Source organism: Artemia sp. Qi Xiang Cuo, chromosome 9, assembly GCF_049724085.1.
Source record: "Artemia sp. Qi Xiang Cuo chromosome 9, ASM4972408v1, whole genome shotgun sequence".
NCBI lineage: Eukaryota > Metazoa > Arthropoda > Branchiopoda > Anostraca > Artemiidae > Artemia > Artemia sp. Qi Xiang Cuo.
Window position 1 is genome coordinate 32,990,443 of NC_142802.1, and position 17,712 is coordinate 33,008,154.

The 17,712-nt window shown below is 38.0% G+C and overlaps 1 protein-coding gene across 1 annotated transcript in view; it reads right to left on the minus strand.

Annotated features, from left to right (window-relative positions):
- Positions 1 to 1,749: 1,749 nt before the first annotated feature.
- The window catches only part of LOC148948584 (kinesin-like protein KIF28), a 288,269-nt gene continuing 272,306 nt past the window's right edge, over positions 1,750 to 17,712 (minus strand). Inside the window, exons 16-17 of the mRNA XM_089094971.1 lie at positions 4,093 to 4,230; positions 1,750 to 1,773 (exon numbers count right to left, since the gene is read on the minus strand). Coding sequence (XP_088951097.1) covers positions 1,750 to 1,773; positions 4,093 to 4,230 — 162 coding nt within the window. The remainder of the gene's footprint in view (positions 1,774 to 4,092; positions 4,231 to 17,712) is intronic.

A 17,712-nucleotide genomic window follows, 5' to 3' on the forward strand; every position in this document is an offset into this window, starting at 1 on the left:
TTGTGTGGTTTTTTGATGTAACTTAGGTTCTCAAATGGTACAGCCGTGTGGTCTTATTAACCGACCATAGAGTACCACAGGAAAATCCGCTTTATCTCTATGAGGAAGCATAGCGTACGATTGGTACAGCGGCAAGCATATTTCATGTAATTTTGAGAAAAGGTTGGAGCAAGGGGGGTAACCTAAAAGGCAATGTTACTTTTCCAAGGATACCTAACAGCCAATTCAATAAACCATTAGCATACTCAATTCAAACATCACATTAACCCATTCGAACAACAGATTTTATTTTCATCCAACTCAACCCTCGAATCTTACTATGAAGTAGTACTCGAAAGTTTATATTAAACTAAAAACATCGACACAGGGAAAAAACAATAGATAAAAACAAAGTGTTGCCCCGCAACCACATTATTCTATTTGTTTGAGAGGACCCTACCCCAACTCGCACCCAATAAGCCCTTGGATCAGCCCCAAACTCCCTAAAAAATATTACAGTTTTCATAAGTCACCTACATTGTATAATATTTCCACCAGCTAATTTAGAAAAAGAATGGCATATGAATGTACCCAATGTGCCCATGGATCATACCCCACCTTCCTAAGAGAATATTAATGTTTTCATAAGTCGCTCAATATTTTTTAATGTTTCAACCTGGTAATTTTGAAAAAGTAGGGCGTAAGGATGTGCCCAAGGAGCCCTCGGATCATCCCTCACCTCCCTAAGAAAAATATTATAGGATTCAAAGTCGCCTAAATTAGTTAATATTTCCACTAGCTAATTTTGAAAAAGAAGAGCATATGAATGTACCCAGTGTGCCCTTGGATCATCCCCCACGTCCCTAAAAAAGTATTATAGTTTTCATAAATTGACTACATTGTTTAATATTTCCACCAGCTAATTTGGAAAAAGAAGGACATAGGAATGTACCCAATGAGCCCTTGGATCATCCCCTTAGACTGTAGCAGTGGCGTGCTGATATTTATATTTTTTGTTGCTAAGCTTAACTAACAGTACTATTTGAAAAACATGTGTCCTCCCCCCATAGAGTGTAATCTCTCATTACCCCAAATATAAACGAGTGGCTGTAGTTTCATATAATAACTCTACTTAATTTTTTTCAAATCTGACTTAAAAATAAAACTTCATTTTAAGTGCCCTTCTGAATTCAATCGGCAAAAATAATAAATATGAGAAAAAAGGCTTGAAATGAATAAACTTTAAACTCTGTAGACTAATCTAAGTGTTAATATCTTTGTCTAAATTTCACATACTACTTAGGAACAAAGAGCAATTGAACCTTTCATGAGCGTCTACAAACTGTATCTACACAGTTAAATTAGCAGATCGGTAAAAGTGTTTAAAAATAGTTGTTTTCGATTTGCATAATTTCTGAAAATGGTGATAATTTTCTTTTTAATATTGATATTTATACGCTTGTCTAACTCCCGAAAGATGAAGTCTGATATGACGTTCTGATAACTTTTTTCTTTAACATTTATAACTCTTAAAGGAGCCTCTATATGGAAAATTGGAACATGTGTATTATAGCAACCATAAACTAGAAATTCTTAATTTTTTCTTAATTTTCTTTTAATATTGATAATTATAGCTGGATGTATGCAAGAACTGTTGAAGGTGAAGTGTCTAAGGTTAGTAATTTTTAGAAGTCGTAATCAGGAATCATTTAGGTGATGGGGAACTTTTAAAAAGATAATATTAAGAAAGAAAGTGTCAGAATTGAATGTTTAATCCGTTTGCTTGTCTAAATCCTGAAAGATTAAGTCTGATATAAAGTTCCGATAAATTTTTTCTTGCACATTTATAACTCTTAATAGAGCCTCTATATTGAAAATTGAAACTTGAGTATTATAGCGAGCAAAACCTAAAAATTCTAACTTTTTCCTTAATTTTCTTTTAGTATTTATTTTATTGCTGGATGTCTGCATGAACAGTTGAAGTCGAAATATTAAGTGTTAGTAATTTTTAGTAGTTGAAATCAAGATTCATTCAGGTGGGGAAGAACTTTGAAAAAGACGATGTTAAGAAAGAAAATATAACAGTGTGACTTTCAATCCATTTGCTTTTATAACCCTCAAAGATGAGGTCTGATCTGACGTTCTGATAACTTTTTTCCTACCTATTTATAACTCTTAATGGAGCCTCTATATTGAAAATTGGAGCTTGTGTATTATAGTGACCACAACCTAGAAACTCTAACTTTTTCCTGTACAAACAATCTCTAATATATCACAATCGGTTTCACCCAAATAATCCACTAAAAGTAATTTCTGAACGTTCCTTTGTGTATCGACAACTATCCACAGATATATTGAAATTCCCAGGAAGCCTATTGATTTTCTTTCGTGAATTCTTACACAATCGAAGCTCTATAAGCTCGACGTAATTCCTCTCTGTATCATTTACACACCATCCTATTACGTAAATTCAAGCTAATAATTCCCAGAAATCTGGTCGGATTTCCAATCCCGGTAGTATTTCTAGCTCTAATTTGGCTTTGACGTCACTTAGTTCAGTATGTTCTTTGGCCTCCCATGGGCGTGTGGCTGTGACGTCACTTCGCTTAGTATGTTAACCCCCCTCCCTACTAATATAACCCAATTTTTTTTCTTGATTGAATCAAAAATTTTATGCTCAAGTCCTGGGGCTAAAGGGGCACAAATACAGAAAGTAAATAGAACAATAGTTTTCCTTAGAATTGGTTGAATTTTAATCCAATATCAACTAGAAAATTCAGTTCCAAGTCAAACGAGCTCCCTTTCATGTTTCAGTGACCACCCTTCTGTGAGAAATGACTGAGAAGAAAAATTTTTTGTCACTGTTGGGCCTTTGTTGGGCCTTTTTTTAGGTAAACAATTTTTATATTTTACTTTCGGTATTTCTGTATATTATGCCTAAAGATTTTAGCATAAAAACCTTGAGCCAATCACGAAAAAAATTTGATTTATTTTTCGGGCACAGTTCTTTTGGGTGGGGGGGGAAGATGTTGTGTCCTGGAACTTATTTTCTACCTTAGGTTCGTCTCGGCTCAAAGACTTACGACAGCCATTTTCAAGCTAATCAAGAATAAAAGTTTTTAAGTTTATTTCATATCCCCTAATCCACACCTTTCCCACCAAAAAGTGTCTGATTCTTGTGAACAAGAGAACGATTCCAGAAAGTTTCTTGCCATTCACAAACTCAAAATCAAACGATTCCCATATTCTCATCATAAAACATATTTTTAAGCCATGAGCATTACTTACAGCCATAGCCCCGGAAATCATGGGGTCCGTGTCGTTCCCTGAGGCATATCCTAGATAAAGTTATAAAAAAGGTCTCTCTAAGAACAGAGTGGTCATAGAAACTTGGGAGGGAGCTCATTTGACTGGGAACGGAATTTCCAAATTGCCTTGTACGGACCAAAAGTGATTTAAGGACAACAAAGCTCCCTCCCGTGCCCTTTTCTACTACATCTCCGAACTTTATGTCGAATTATATTAGATCCAAGTTTTGACAAAGTCGTTCTGTTAGAAACACTAAAATGACTAATAAAAATAACACCACAGCCCTAAGAGCAATAACCCTAAATTGTTGGCGATTATTCATAAATAGTTTTTTCAGAAAAGCTCTCAGGGAAGTTTTTGCATGGAAAGTATTGAATTTTCCTCTTTTTGTTTCTTCTTCTTTTTTTTCTTAGGTATGGATATACCCTTTTTCTAGTGGCTTTTTAAATTATCAAAAGAGATTATGCCTCAGTAACGCCTCAGTGGCGTTTTCTACCATATTCTGTCACCAACCGTCAATTTCGAAAAAATGGAAATTCTAATACGGTCAATGAATTTTCCATGACCTTTAACCCTAAATAGGTCCTTCAGACTCATAAACCATAGCAGAGTGGTGTTCTCTGCTGTTTCCGCCACAGAATATCAGTTTTTGCCCAAAGAGGGCCAAAATGCAAGGCACAATTATCAGTAGTTTGTCTCTATAAAACCTGCTTCTTTTCGAAATGTATACATTTTTGAAATGGTATGACAAACAAACACAAGACTAAATTCTCGTCTAATTTTACTAGGTTTGAGAAATCTTACCGGTGGCAAATCCCACTCTTCTTCACCCTCCTCGTAGTTCCTATATACTTCTTTCATCAAATAAAGACGGGCAAGAAACTTGTCTTTTGGCCACACAAATTCAGTTTCACTTTCCATATTTTTCATCTTGACAAAAACCTACAAGAGAAGATGTGAAAAATAGTGTTATACAAAATTTTATTGTAGGAAATTTGAATATCCTATGCCTCAAAAGATACTATTAATTTAAAAAGTTTTCCGTAAAAGGAGTTTTCCAATTAAAAGTAAAGAGCTACATTAAACCTAAAACGAGTGGAAATAAAGCCATCTAGCAATCCGAGTGTAAAACAAAAAATTCCCCCCATGGAAAATCCCTCCATAGAACGTTCGTCCCACGTTAAATTCTTTTTCTTGAGAAATTACTCCAGGAAAATGCCATCCTCGCTGTGAATTCCCGAAAGCCAATTTTTTGCGGACGATTCCATCTAAAAAATGTTCCTTAGTATACTTTCATTCGGGAAAAAGGAATGTTTTTTTATTTAATTTCTGATCGTTTTTCAGGTCATGGTGGAATCAGTAGAGTAGTACATTATACTTCTAAGGGTTTATGTTCCTTCCTATGCTATTCTAAGGGTTTATGTTCCTTCCTATGCTATTCTAAGGGTTTATGTTCCTTTCTATGCTATTCTAAGGGACCTCTACACCTTTTCAAAGAGAGTGAATAGCCTCTCACAATGTCGTATGGATTCTAAGGGTTTATGTTCCTTCCTATGCTATTCTAAGGGTTTATGTTCGTTCCTATGCTATTTTAAGGGTTTATGTTCCTTCCTCTGCAATTCTAAGGCACCTCTAAACCTTTTTAAAGAGAGTGAGTATCCTCTCAAACCTATGTTCCCTTGGTACCTTTCCATGCAAAGTGATCAAACACGTTTTGAAACTATAGTTGAGATTGTATAATGCACGCACACTGGTTTTTGAGGAAACACCCATTTTTAGGGCCAGTCAGAGAGAGCGGAGGTTACTACATATACGATAACTTGATTAGTAATTGGATTCGAATAAAAGGAGTGACTTTTCATTGCAATTCATATTAGTAAGAGAATTGAATTCAGAGAGAATAGTTTATTTGAGACGATATTAGTGGAGAAAATGAGTGGAGCATTTACACTATTGAAGGTTGATGGTGGAGCCGGTAGCAGCTGGAGCAAAGATATACGAGTACCAAAAGTGGCTCTGGAAATAACAGGAGGTTGTAGACTATGCCTTGAATGGGATGATATGTATGCTAGATATGTGAAACCATTGAGCAAATTTTAAATGGAGGAGCAATTATGTTTTGCTGCGAAACTGAATATTGTGCATATAAATAGACTTCAGGCAGCATTAGATGCACTAGTGAAATATATGGATTAAAACAAATTGAATCAGTGATTATTATTGTTGTACTTATGTTCAATAAAACTGTTTCTAAATCAAAGATATTTTTTTTCTATAGTAGGCTAGCGTGTATTTTTTTTTAAGAGTAGAAAAAATATTTGGTTAGTTTGAAGTTTTTTGTGAGAGTGTTAGAACTCTAAAAAATGGATAGATTTTAGAAAGAACGAATCATGAGGAATCTTGTGTTTATGGAAAAACGTTTAATTCTAGATGATGATTTTCAAGAGCTGTCTATTCAAAGGAAGATATTTTCTCAGGGAATGCTTCTTGATATAATGAAAACTGATTTTCCGTCATTAGACTATTGCATGAAGCTTTTACGTCGTGGACCAACGGTATTTACACAATTTACTGACATATTAATCACGAAACAGCAAAATAATATTGTGGATATGCTTTTAAACACTAGTTTAGAAATTTAGGACTTTTTTTTCATGAGAAATATGGAGTTCAAGGATGTTTTACTCCTCTCTCTCTCTCTCTCTATTCCACTCAATTGGTTGTTGGTAGCTCAGTTTCATTGTGGCAGTGAGAGTGTCAACACATGAAAAAATGTTCCATACATGTCTACTATGCATATATACATTGGGAAGCTGGTCATCATGTGAGAATTGTACAATGATTGATGAGTATGATGAAAAGTACACATTATGCAACCCGTGTAAATTGCATAGAGGATATGCTATACAAATTAAAGGTTGTAATTCCTGTCTTAAAGAGGTGTGTGACTCTCATCCTAGAGGGCCACTATGCTCCAATTGCCACTATTATAAATGTAATCAGTGGGAGAATACATATCCTGGTATGATTGGAAAGAATCCTAAGTGTGATTTTAGTTTATTGCTAAGAGATTGGTATCGTCGTGGCTTTAGATTGTTCTGGGAGGAGGAACCGGGTCAGCGATTCAACTGTTAGAACAACAAACGTCATCGTTGTGAAGACAATGGCTACTATGATTATAAGCCCACTGATTTTTTATTTGGCTGTCATAGAATGTGATTCGCCACTTAAGGATATTTTTTGTGACATTGCTTCAAATAAGCAAATTGAAACATGTGAATTCTACAAAATGAATGAGAATAGTATTATTGACTATACAAAGAGATATGATAAGAGTGAAGTTACCCTCTATTGTAGAAAATGCGACCCTGACATACCAGCACATCAGGATCGGTATACTGTGAATTCAGATAATCTACCTACATTAGTTGTTATCGACAAATACCTATACCTAGTAGAAGATGAAATCTAAAGAGTAGAAAAAGTCATTTTTATCATGTATATACATTTTTCATTTATTAATAAACAATTTCAAATACATTTTTAGAACATTTTATTCGTAGGGCACTAAAATCAATATTAAACACGCTTGTAAGTATATTTTCCACTAGAAAGTAGTTCAATCGAGGTAAGTCAACGTAGATGTCGAGAAACTACTTGTAGGTATAGCCACGACATCTGTTGTCTTAGTCGTTAAATCCTGTACTCTTCGTTGATGTTGAATAATAGTTTTCCCACTGCTTTCAATAAAGTTGCTGATGTATGGAGTGTAGAATTTATACGATAGGCCAAGAGGATCAAAAAATTCAATATTCTTCGCTGTTTGAAAGATTCATAGCCAATGGCCTGTCTTCAAAGTCGATGGACTGCTATTAACAATGATTAGGGTATCGTTAACACTTGGAATTTTTTCAATGAAGTCCTATGGTATGCAATAGGACTTGTACTGGGACATGTACGGATCCATACTAAATAAGTTGATTGTTTGGTTTGTGTTCATGGTGCAAGGTCTAGTAGAACACTGCCGTCGGGTGTGATTTCCCAAAAGGTTTCAAATTGACTCAATGATATTAGCGTGATACTCGGTCCCCGACAAGTCCAAAACAATTACACCATGATTTTTTAAAAACATTGAATCGGTTATTCCATTTTCAAATAGTTGGGAGTCATGATCTAGGGTTTGCATGGTCAACTCATACAGAGTTCTATAGGATTTTTTGTCAAATGATAGAGTGTGCAGTGAAATTCCGTTTAATTTACAAACAAGATTAGATTGACCAAAAAAATTAAAATCACGGTGGGATTCTGTCCAGGATCCAATAGTACTCCCACCCTTCGCAAAGGTCGATACAAGTTTTGATTTTATTTCTCAATTGATAAATGATGAATCGGTATAACTACGAGATCCGGTGGCAAAGTGACGTTGATTGGTGATTGTATGGGGGACAAGAAGTTTAATGTTGTTGCCATTGGCTTTTGGGTTTTCCAATGCCAATGCAACAGAGCTCATAACCTGTCGTTTTCGGACGTGGAGAATTGCCGATGTGATAATAACATTTGCATCGGGTGCTGCAGGAAGTTTTTTTATCAAAATGAAATTACACGGGGCCAGTTGCAACTTTATGTCAATCTTGACATTGGGGGGTAACCATTGGGATATATTGAATATCTTATGATTTAATTTTCCAACTAAATGATACTCTTGTGTCACTGTAGCAGTCAACTTACCGTCAGTATCAACACCTGATCGATATTCATAGCCCAATGACTGTCCTCTCAACTCCTTATGTGCCTTTGGTGTCTTCATCATAAATTGTATGTAGCTTGCATAGTTGGATAAGTTATTGCTAGTGTTCACCAAATTTCCATTAATAAATACATTAATTTGTTTGAACAGGTTGTGTAGAATACAGTTTTTGTAGGAGAGACCATCGGCAGCAGTTGGAGTTGTGTTATCTGACTTTTCCTTCACCGCAACATTCAAATCAATAAATGTTGATGACAAATCAATGAAATAGTCTTCATTGGAAAATATTTGAAAGTGTATATTTTCCGAGAGGGGTTGCTGGGGGTGAAATTGTTCATAGTAGCCATACTTGACACTGACATCAATATTTTCAGAATTGAACAGATTCAATGAGGAACTGATTGATGAATGTGATTCCTTGTGGGGGAGATAAGTCATCTTAAGAGAAGAAATCCTTCTTTGATCTAACAATATTTTTCTTTTTCTGCTTATTGGTCTTCGCTGTTTTATTCCTCAAAGTCCTTGTTGATCTCCTTCGCTTCCCGCCTGGGTAGAGACTGATGAGTGAATGATGTGCAAGCATTCTTTTCAATCCCTTCCCATTTTGCTGAGATTTTAATTGCCCACCAAGGGCTCTTGCTGAAGATCTAATATTTTCCTTAACACTCTCCTTCTTACCCGACCCCCAGTCCTGTAGTGTTGAGGCAGCAAAATTTGATGCAGCAGGTACAAGCTATTTTCTTGCAAGGGGTAGTGCAGAACGAAATAGCCTAGCAAACCAGCTAACAAGACCATAGCCAGACATTGCAGTACGCCCCTTGTAGTGGTCCAATCCATTGCCTATTTGAAGTGGACTCAGAGCACCAACATAGCAATTGATATCGGGACAGACAATTGGAATTCTTCTATTGTTCATTTTAGGTGATTGTGTCGCCGACAATGGGTCGAAAATGACATGTAATCACTGCTAAGCCTTTTCTTATTGCTAGAGGATCACCCAATTCACTTCTTAGTGTTAACTGACAGAGTTCCAAATACGAATTGTTTACAGGAACATACTGAAGATGCTTTATATTATAGTGATGAACAAGTTCATGAGTTGTTTTTCGTTCAAGAACACGTAGGAGGGGGACATTTGAATTACCAAGTCTCGATGTTTCCACAAAAGCTGCATAGAGAAAAATGCAAGAGACCGAGGCGAAACCAGGTGGATAATCAGCAAAAATAGCTTGATCCATCCCGTTAACAGTGCCAGCGTTTTTCACATTGATCATATTCTGTTTAAAACCAAGAACGTCTCTCAGATTATCACTGAGAATAATTATGTCGGTGTCAACAGGTGAGGTAATGTAAATCCTATCGTGTTCCAATGAATAATTAAAATGGAATGTATCATTCCTACGATATGAGATTTTTATATTGATTATACGAGAGAAATCTGTCATACTATCATATTCAATATATTTCAATTTGACAAGCGGATATTCGCTAGATTTAAGTGCTTCAACCTATTCATACCCTACAAAGATTGACCAATCGAATGGTATAACTTTTATATCATACACACGATCCTTTCTCAGGATGTCATAGGTATTTTTGAGAATACGGCCGACAAGAGCCACTTCATACGCACCGTAAACTTTGATGGCGGGGGAGATTTTCGTCCAACAATCACTTGTTTTATTCAAGTCATTGTAGAGAGGATCGGAAACGTTGGACGTAAATGTTACATAGAAATCATTGGGCATTGTCAATATCTTCAAAACCGATCCAAGAATCATAATCAAAGTTGTATCCTAGCCTCCGAACAAGTAACTGTTTCTTACCCCTGTGAGTACGAGTCTTTAATATATTTTCAATTTGATAGATTTCACTATTATTTTTAACTTTTTGTAGTTCATAGTCATAAAAACCGCCGAGAATCTCTTCATCTTTGGTATTGCGCAAACGATAAGTTATGGGTGTAGTGTCTAGGATTTTTGCCACTTTAAAAGGTTCTGTGGACCACAATAGTAGGAGAAAAATAAGTTTTGACCAGGAAAAAATTGGTATAGAAATGGTTTTTTCACCATCCAGACCGGAAAAAAATGCTAAACAACATATCAAAAATCTAAATCTCTAGCTCGATGCGAAATTGTTTTTTTTAATGTTTTTTTATTTCTTTTCTCAAAAACCGGGAAAAAAATTAAAAACGTAAACTATAATGTTTTACACATCTTTTTAGATCAGCTTTTGGCTCTGAATTCATTTCTGATACTCATTTCATTACCTGACCAAATGAAAAATATTTATCAGCAAAAAAAAAGATGGGGAAAAAACTTTGTCTTTGGGGAAAAAAACTCTTACCAGCGTTTATCAAGGTCTACTACGGAATAAGTTTGTCGTTCTTGTAGTCTATTTGGCTATGTACACGAAAGGCTTAGAAAAAAAAGACTAAACAACAATAAACAGGAATGACGAAACACCTCAGCGCCAAACACCATGAGACAAGGTAGGTTCTAACTTAATGTTTTCAGAGAAAATATTTTATCTTATTTTTCAAATATATAGAAATTGCACATCATTAAAATGTAGGAACTAGATTTTTCATCATCACAGTTAAATGTTATTCTTCTTCACTAAGTTCTTCTTCTTGAAACTTCGAATTGTTGCACGAGCTTCCCTTACAGGTACGGCAGGCTATAGGCTAGTACACTCAAGTCCGTTTTTCTTACAGGTACACTTTTCACTATCACAGCCGTCAATATGACACGAGAATTTGATAATTTTCAGCAGCTGAGACGGAGCGGCAGGGAGATCTGTTTTTATTGGCGCAAAAACTTCGTTATCCTGCAGTTTCCATCCCAGGCGTAAAGGATCTACTGGGTTCCCGAGCCAGATTTGAACTTGACAGTAGACACGTAGCGAGTGGTGCTTTGCTGCTGCCTGAGTTGGTGGCAGCTCTTGTAGATGCACGAAAGTGGTGGTAGTGCTCACTTTTCTGAGAAAGATTAGCTTTCTGGCAGTGACCAGGTTCGAAACATCAGGGCAACCGTACAGTATCAACAATGCTCGATCTCCTGCTGCCACAATATCGTCAAGCGATGCGAGCTTGTCGCCAAATATAGCAGCGCTGTCCCTACAACTCTTGTTGGAAAGTAGGAGCTGAACGGCTTTGCCCTTTCCTATTCCGTAAAGGTGAGAGGTTGTGTCACAACCCAGCACGGCATGACAGAATGGTATCAGATTGCTGATATCTGTTCCTAGCTTCTGCTTCATCTCAGTAATATCCCAAGCTGTACTAGTACCGCCAAACTTAGCTTCAGGTGAGAAATATAAACGCCCGGAACGCGAATCTGATCGACTGATCAGAAGAACCAAGATGTCAGTATCATCAGCAACCACGATTGTGTATGTAAGACTAGCAGCTTCTACGGCTTTTTCTACAATCAGAACGTCGGCGTCTCCTTCCAAGTGGAAAATTCGGAAACCTACGGCTTCCAAATGGTTGCTGAGCAGCTTCAGGAAACGTCCTTTGTTTGTCTCACATGAAAGAAGCTCTTCTTTCTTCATGCAGAGGGTCATCTCTTCGGTGAAAAAAACTTGACGGCCAACCATCCTTGCTCGACGTAAATGAGTAGCATCTTTGTTTGCTGGACCACCTTCATATCCGTCAAACACAACGATCGCACTAGGGTACCTTGCTTGTACGTAATGGACGTATGAAGCAAAGATGACCTTGAAGGTTGACCCTACCTTCCATGGAACTCGATGTAGAAGAGAACCACCATCCAAGATGATGTTACATGCAGAAACAGGTCTTGAGGGTGACTGAGTCTCGATCCCGTAAGCCTGAAAGATCGCTTTTGCAAGCTCTAGCTTATTTGCTTTTCTCATAAGGCCATCGCTTTCTAAAAGAGAAGGAGGAATCGTACAAAGTTCGTACTTGAAGTATTCTTCTCGGAGGTCAGTTCGTTGGGCTACTATTATAAACCGCTGGAAAAGGAGCACCGGATCTATGTGCGCTACCACAGAGGACCCCGCCTTTTTGGCATTCATTAGGGTCACTTGGTTCTTTTTCTTGAAGACTTGCTCCTTCAAGGTTTTTCCCGTCATCTTACTTAGAATCAACTTTCCAGCCACATCGGCCTCGTCAACATTAACATCTTGGGAAGAAGTTATACCATTGGCAATGTTTCTAAGCTAATTGTCACCTCTGAACGGAAAAGATTCTCCGAATTATCCGACGAGCTTCTGGGTATCGTCGAAGTCCCGCTCCTTTCTACTGGAACTCATGTCGCGGTGCTGCTCACTTGTCGAATAACAAATTTTTGTCAAATTTTTTATCAAGAGGTTGATCTCCAGGCATGCTGGTCTTGACAGAACCCAAATGGCTCTCTGCTGTTCTGTCATCCCACCTCCAGTTGTAAGACTGCCCGATGTTTTCAGACTTCTCATATACTCCTGCTCGATGACAAGATCTGCCGAGAGCCCAGCCCAGCGTCGCTCTGATCTTCTAATGGTGTGACCTGCCTGTTCAAATGCTTCGAAGATTGGTGGGTGACTAGTTTGAAGCTTAGCCATCTCTTGCTGGTATATCCAGACCGACTTGACATAGAGGTTTTGTCCAGATGCTGCTAGAAACGGAAGCATCTCTACTGCAGATTGTAGGTGCAAATCCCACAGGCCTAGTCTCTCGGCACGTATGAACTTAAGCAGTATCCCAACCATGTCAAGATACTGAAACTAGAGCTTTGCAGTTCTCTGAGTCAGCAGGTCTTGGCGTTTCTGCTTGAGAAAGTTTTCAAGTTGCTTGAGCTGGGGATCATGACTGAGATCTTCGGGTGGGAGGTATCCATCCAGTACGTTAGCGAAGACAGTAGACATGTCTAGAGACGTCAACGTCGCTTGCTGTTCTTCGAGGAGATGAGCATATATGACCGAGCTCACGAGAATGTGAGATCGAACAGCTCTAGAAATCACTTTTCCAGAAAGACTGTGCGGCACTGCACCAGTCGCGTATAAAAATTCCAGAACCTCTTTCAGACCAGAACCTTGCATGAGGTGTCCTATGCATCCGACGAAACTCATCATCAAATGAAAATCGCCTAAATTGAGAACAATACTACTCAGCTCATTCGTCGTGTCGGACTTGAGGATCTTCATAGACTTCCACCAGAGCAGCTGGTCAAATATGAGAATGTGTGTGAATACGTAGGTTCTGCCTTGCGAAGCTACAAAGCCCAAGGTTGAGTAAACGCAGGATTCGTTGCTAGACGGGATTTCAATCATCGGCAAAAACAAGACGCTTGCCTTGCTGCGAAGGTTTCCCGTTTCATGATGTATTTGGTTAGAGAAAACTGACTGCATGAATCCATTCCAGCTCGGTCTTGGGACATTCAGGAACCCGGTAGCTAACCAGAGCTGATCGAGTGATCGAGTTGACATTTTTGCCAGGGATCTTCTCATATTGCACCTTTGAAAGCACTGTCTTACTTAAGTGGTAAGGGTAGATGGGAATTTTTCCTTTTTAGGCTACTTCATCTAATGAAACTTCAACTCTCGGAATGGGTGATCGGCTGTTAATGAGAGGAGACGTGACTGTTGCTAGCAGAGCCATCCCATGGAAAGTGTTTCTTCCGTCCATCGTGCAAACATCGTGATCTGCATTATCAGCTACATGCTGCACAGCATGAGCGGAGGTAACTCCTGCAAGGCTAGATTCATCATGGACTGATGCACAGCGTTTAAATTTCTGGACTTCAGCATAGGAGGAGCAGAATCCATGGCTGTGTAAAGTGTCAATAAGAAATCTGGACTTGAAATGGTGATCCAGTTGCACCGTTAAGCCTAGTTGCAGTGGACAAATGAGGGCACGCGGGCGAGCTGCTTGAACGATGGTATTGCCAATGGCAAGCACTTTGAAGCAAATATCGGTTCCAACGAATATTTCATCTAAGAACACCATTAGGCTATTAGGTAGAGAGCCTTTCAGCTGTTCTCCAGAAGAAATCTGCTTTGCGGTCATATATGATTCCTTCTGTGCTGGCAGTCCTTTGATATCACTTTTGATAATCTTTGCTGCTGCTCTAATAAGCTTGATTTTCTCACTCTCTTCGTTATCGGTTTTGTCCAAGTAATAAAAATCCTGGAGTATCGCTGATGCTTTTTTTTTAATGTCACCACGTCAGCCTTACCGTCAATAGTTGCAAATACTAGCTGGTCAATGAAATATTCCAGAAGCTTGCTCTTCAAGTACTTGTTAGAGTACGGTTCAAGGTCTGTCCCATTCAAAAGCTCTCCCATTTTAACAACAAGTTCACTGACTGTATACTGTTCTTCGTCATTTTCTTCGAAAAAAGTAGTCAGCTTCAAAAACGCCTGATATCTTTCATCTTGACTTGGCCTCCCCCTTTTTGACGTTTTTTATCTGGCTCAGTATCTTCGAGTATTCCAAAAAGTTCTTGCGTCGCAAATCTGGCTGGAAGGCTGTTATTTAATTGAAACATAGAAGAACAGGCTTTGTGATAAATTGTGTCAACTGCGTGCACCTTTGACACTGCACATATTTGGCGAACAACGTTATTTGACCAATCATCATTACGGCTTTTGCACACTGCCTTTATACTCTCTTCAAAGTCTTTAGTCCGAACCTTGTACCACTCGTGTCCTTTTCTGTGGGTAGTGTTGAGATTTATCCTTGTAGTGCAGAAAAAGCAACACTCTTGGAAGTTGAAACTTGGAGTCCGTGATCGGAGTACCACTTTTTCTGCTTCCGTCTTTTCTTGCAAGGTTCGTCGTCTCTCATTCTCAATTTTCGACAGGTATATTTTGTTTGTGAAAGTCGTTCTGTAAGTAACATGGACTTGGTTCCCTGCCTCGACAGAGATGCTGGTACTACTCGTTTTGCTAGCTTCATTGATTGCCGTAGCTCCTTTTTCTGCCAGTACCGACGATTCTGAGTTGTCTATTGAACGTTCACAAAGGGGACATAAAACTGCGGTCTCCGCCATCTAAAAAAGAGAACTGGGAATAAGTGAGTATAAGTAGTATAAGTATAAGTAGTATAAGTAATAAGTGAATATAAGTATGGGAATAAGTAGAGCTGTCGGTGAATGTTACAACGAAAATCCTGATTCTGAACCGAAAAATCTGTAGCTAAACCCTCCCCAGTTCAGTATAGGTTACTAAAATAAATGAACTGTCAATCTTATTGAGGGCCGGCGTCGAGTATCATGGGTGCTTTAAGGATTCTTGACCAGGGAAATCTGACAGTCATATCCGTGAAAGGGACCGGCGATAGTCGATAGTACTCTCGCTTCCACTAGAGAAATAGCTTTTTTGTTCCGCCTAGCAGCGTCGACCGTGCTGCACTCTAGCGACTTGTTTGCTGTACTTATGTTTTCTTCAGACAGATGGCGCTGATAAAAAATGTGTCAGAAAAGAGAGGTAGGACGAGAGTAGAGTCTTCTTTCCTTTCTATATTTCCTTCCTACGATTCCTTTCCGCTTCCTAGTAGTTACGTTACAAAAGCATCGGCAAGAAAAACAAACAAAAACGCACCTGTGTTAAATCTCTGCTCGGACTCCAAAATACTTTCCATCTGAGGAGTTTTTTTGCAGATAGGTGGCTCTACAGGGCTCAGCAGACTGAAGCAACTTTGAAAAGAGTGTAAGATCAAGGCATGGTGTAACAGAAAGTGAATATCAGAAGGGACTTTCCAGCTGGTTGAAAATGTCGTCACCAATAAAGCTTGGTAGGAAAAGAAACGGATTCGGAACGCCGGTAGGCTATTTGTTCAGATGGGGAAAAATGAACCGAAAATTCGTGCTCCTCTTCGAAAAATACCCTGTGATCGTATGTCGCTTTATTTTTTTTTTTTTTTTTTGATTTTTTACTTCATAAGAAAACAAAAACAAAATAAATAGGAGACATAAAGTATTAAACTTGATGTTTTTGTCTAATGAAAGAGCACAAAAACAAACGTATATTAAAAGGGAAATCATCAATAAACTACTTTTCTTTTCACGGTTGCTCATTCTCGGATTCTGGAAATATCTAAGAAATAGGCGCGAAAAACGTGAAAAAAAGGGAATTTTGCAACGGGATGGAGATTTAGATTTTTGATATGTTGTAAAGCTCTCTTTTCTGAACACAGTGGTGCAAAAATAATTTCTATACCAATTTTTTCCTGGTTCGACCATTTTTTTCCGTATCTTTCCCCTACTACAAGTAATTACTGTTTTCAAAAACATTAGTTGTTCTTTTAATTCGAACAGTATCACCAACATTAAATTTTTTCTTCTTGACAATCGTTCCATTGGAATATTGTTTAAGAAAACTGTCAGATGCATCATGATCAGAATGATGAACTTCCGTTGGGGTTGTGTTGGACAATGATCGATGAGGTCGTTGATTATAAATCAACATGATTTTATATAAATCATGAATAAAAGCAGATGTATTTTTCAATGTACAATATCTTGAAATTAAAAGTCGAATAGTTTTTATCAATCGTTCGGCCAATGCAGCCTTTATAGGACTATGACTAGATGATAGAGCAGTGTATTATATTTCGCACGTACTTTTGCAACATGGGGATTAACAGATTCACTACCGCGATCCGTTTGAATTTTTTTATACGAATCCTGTTCGAGAAGACTTTCAACGGCCTGAGCAACTTCAACACCTCTCTTCGAGCGCAATGGAATGGCATATGCATAGTGACTATAAACACTGCTTGCAAGTAGAATGTACTTGTACGGTGTATTGTGACGTCTTTGAATCTCATCTAGAGTTAAGAGATCTGCTTGCATTATATGTAAGGGGAAAAAGGCTTCAGTTTTTCGATAATCATTAGCACGGAGCCTTTGATTTCTATACAGAGTGTAACTTGATTCATTTTGTAGATAGTCTTGTACACTTTTAGCGTGAACACCAGTGACTTTGGAAAGAATGGTGGGGGACCTTAAACTTCCCACTTCACCAATATTTTCATAAACACGTTTCAGAACTTCAACCATTTTGAATGTAAACGTGTAGTGTAACGTCCGCTACCCTTTTGTATACTAGTGGTTGGCAGTCGTTGTGGTGAAGTTGACTTGATACGTCTTCGCTTTTGTCTAACTATCAGTGGTGGGCTGCTCCTCCTCACCATTGTCAAGTTTCCACTAGGTGTGCTAGTATTTTCCATAATTGATTTAAAATCTTCTTCTTCTTCTTCTTCTTCTTCATGTTCATATTTTAATGGTGTTGAGGGTGCATGTTCATTTAATTTTTTAGAATTCGCATATTGCTAATAAGGCTTTTGGGGAAGTTTAATGTATTTAGAAAGTTGTATAGATGTGCGTCAAATGATAATAGTCCTTTACGATTTTTAACCATACCATAGATTAAATCAAGTATATTATAGCTCTTGCCCTGAATTATAGTCCCTTTCCCATTGCTATCAACTTGACTATGATCTTGACCACTTTTCATGAGATATATTACGAGTCGTTTACTTTATTCACGATATGAGTGGGGCATTGGATTTTCAATGCTCGAAACAATTGAATCCAATTCCTCCTTTAAATGTGTTCCAGCAGCAACAGCAGCAGAATCCTGAGGAGATGGTTCTTTTTTGTGATTAATACCACTGGCCTTCGCACGATAGGGCTTATGTTTGTCCACTCGGCGAAGTGCATCTTGAAATAAAA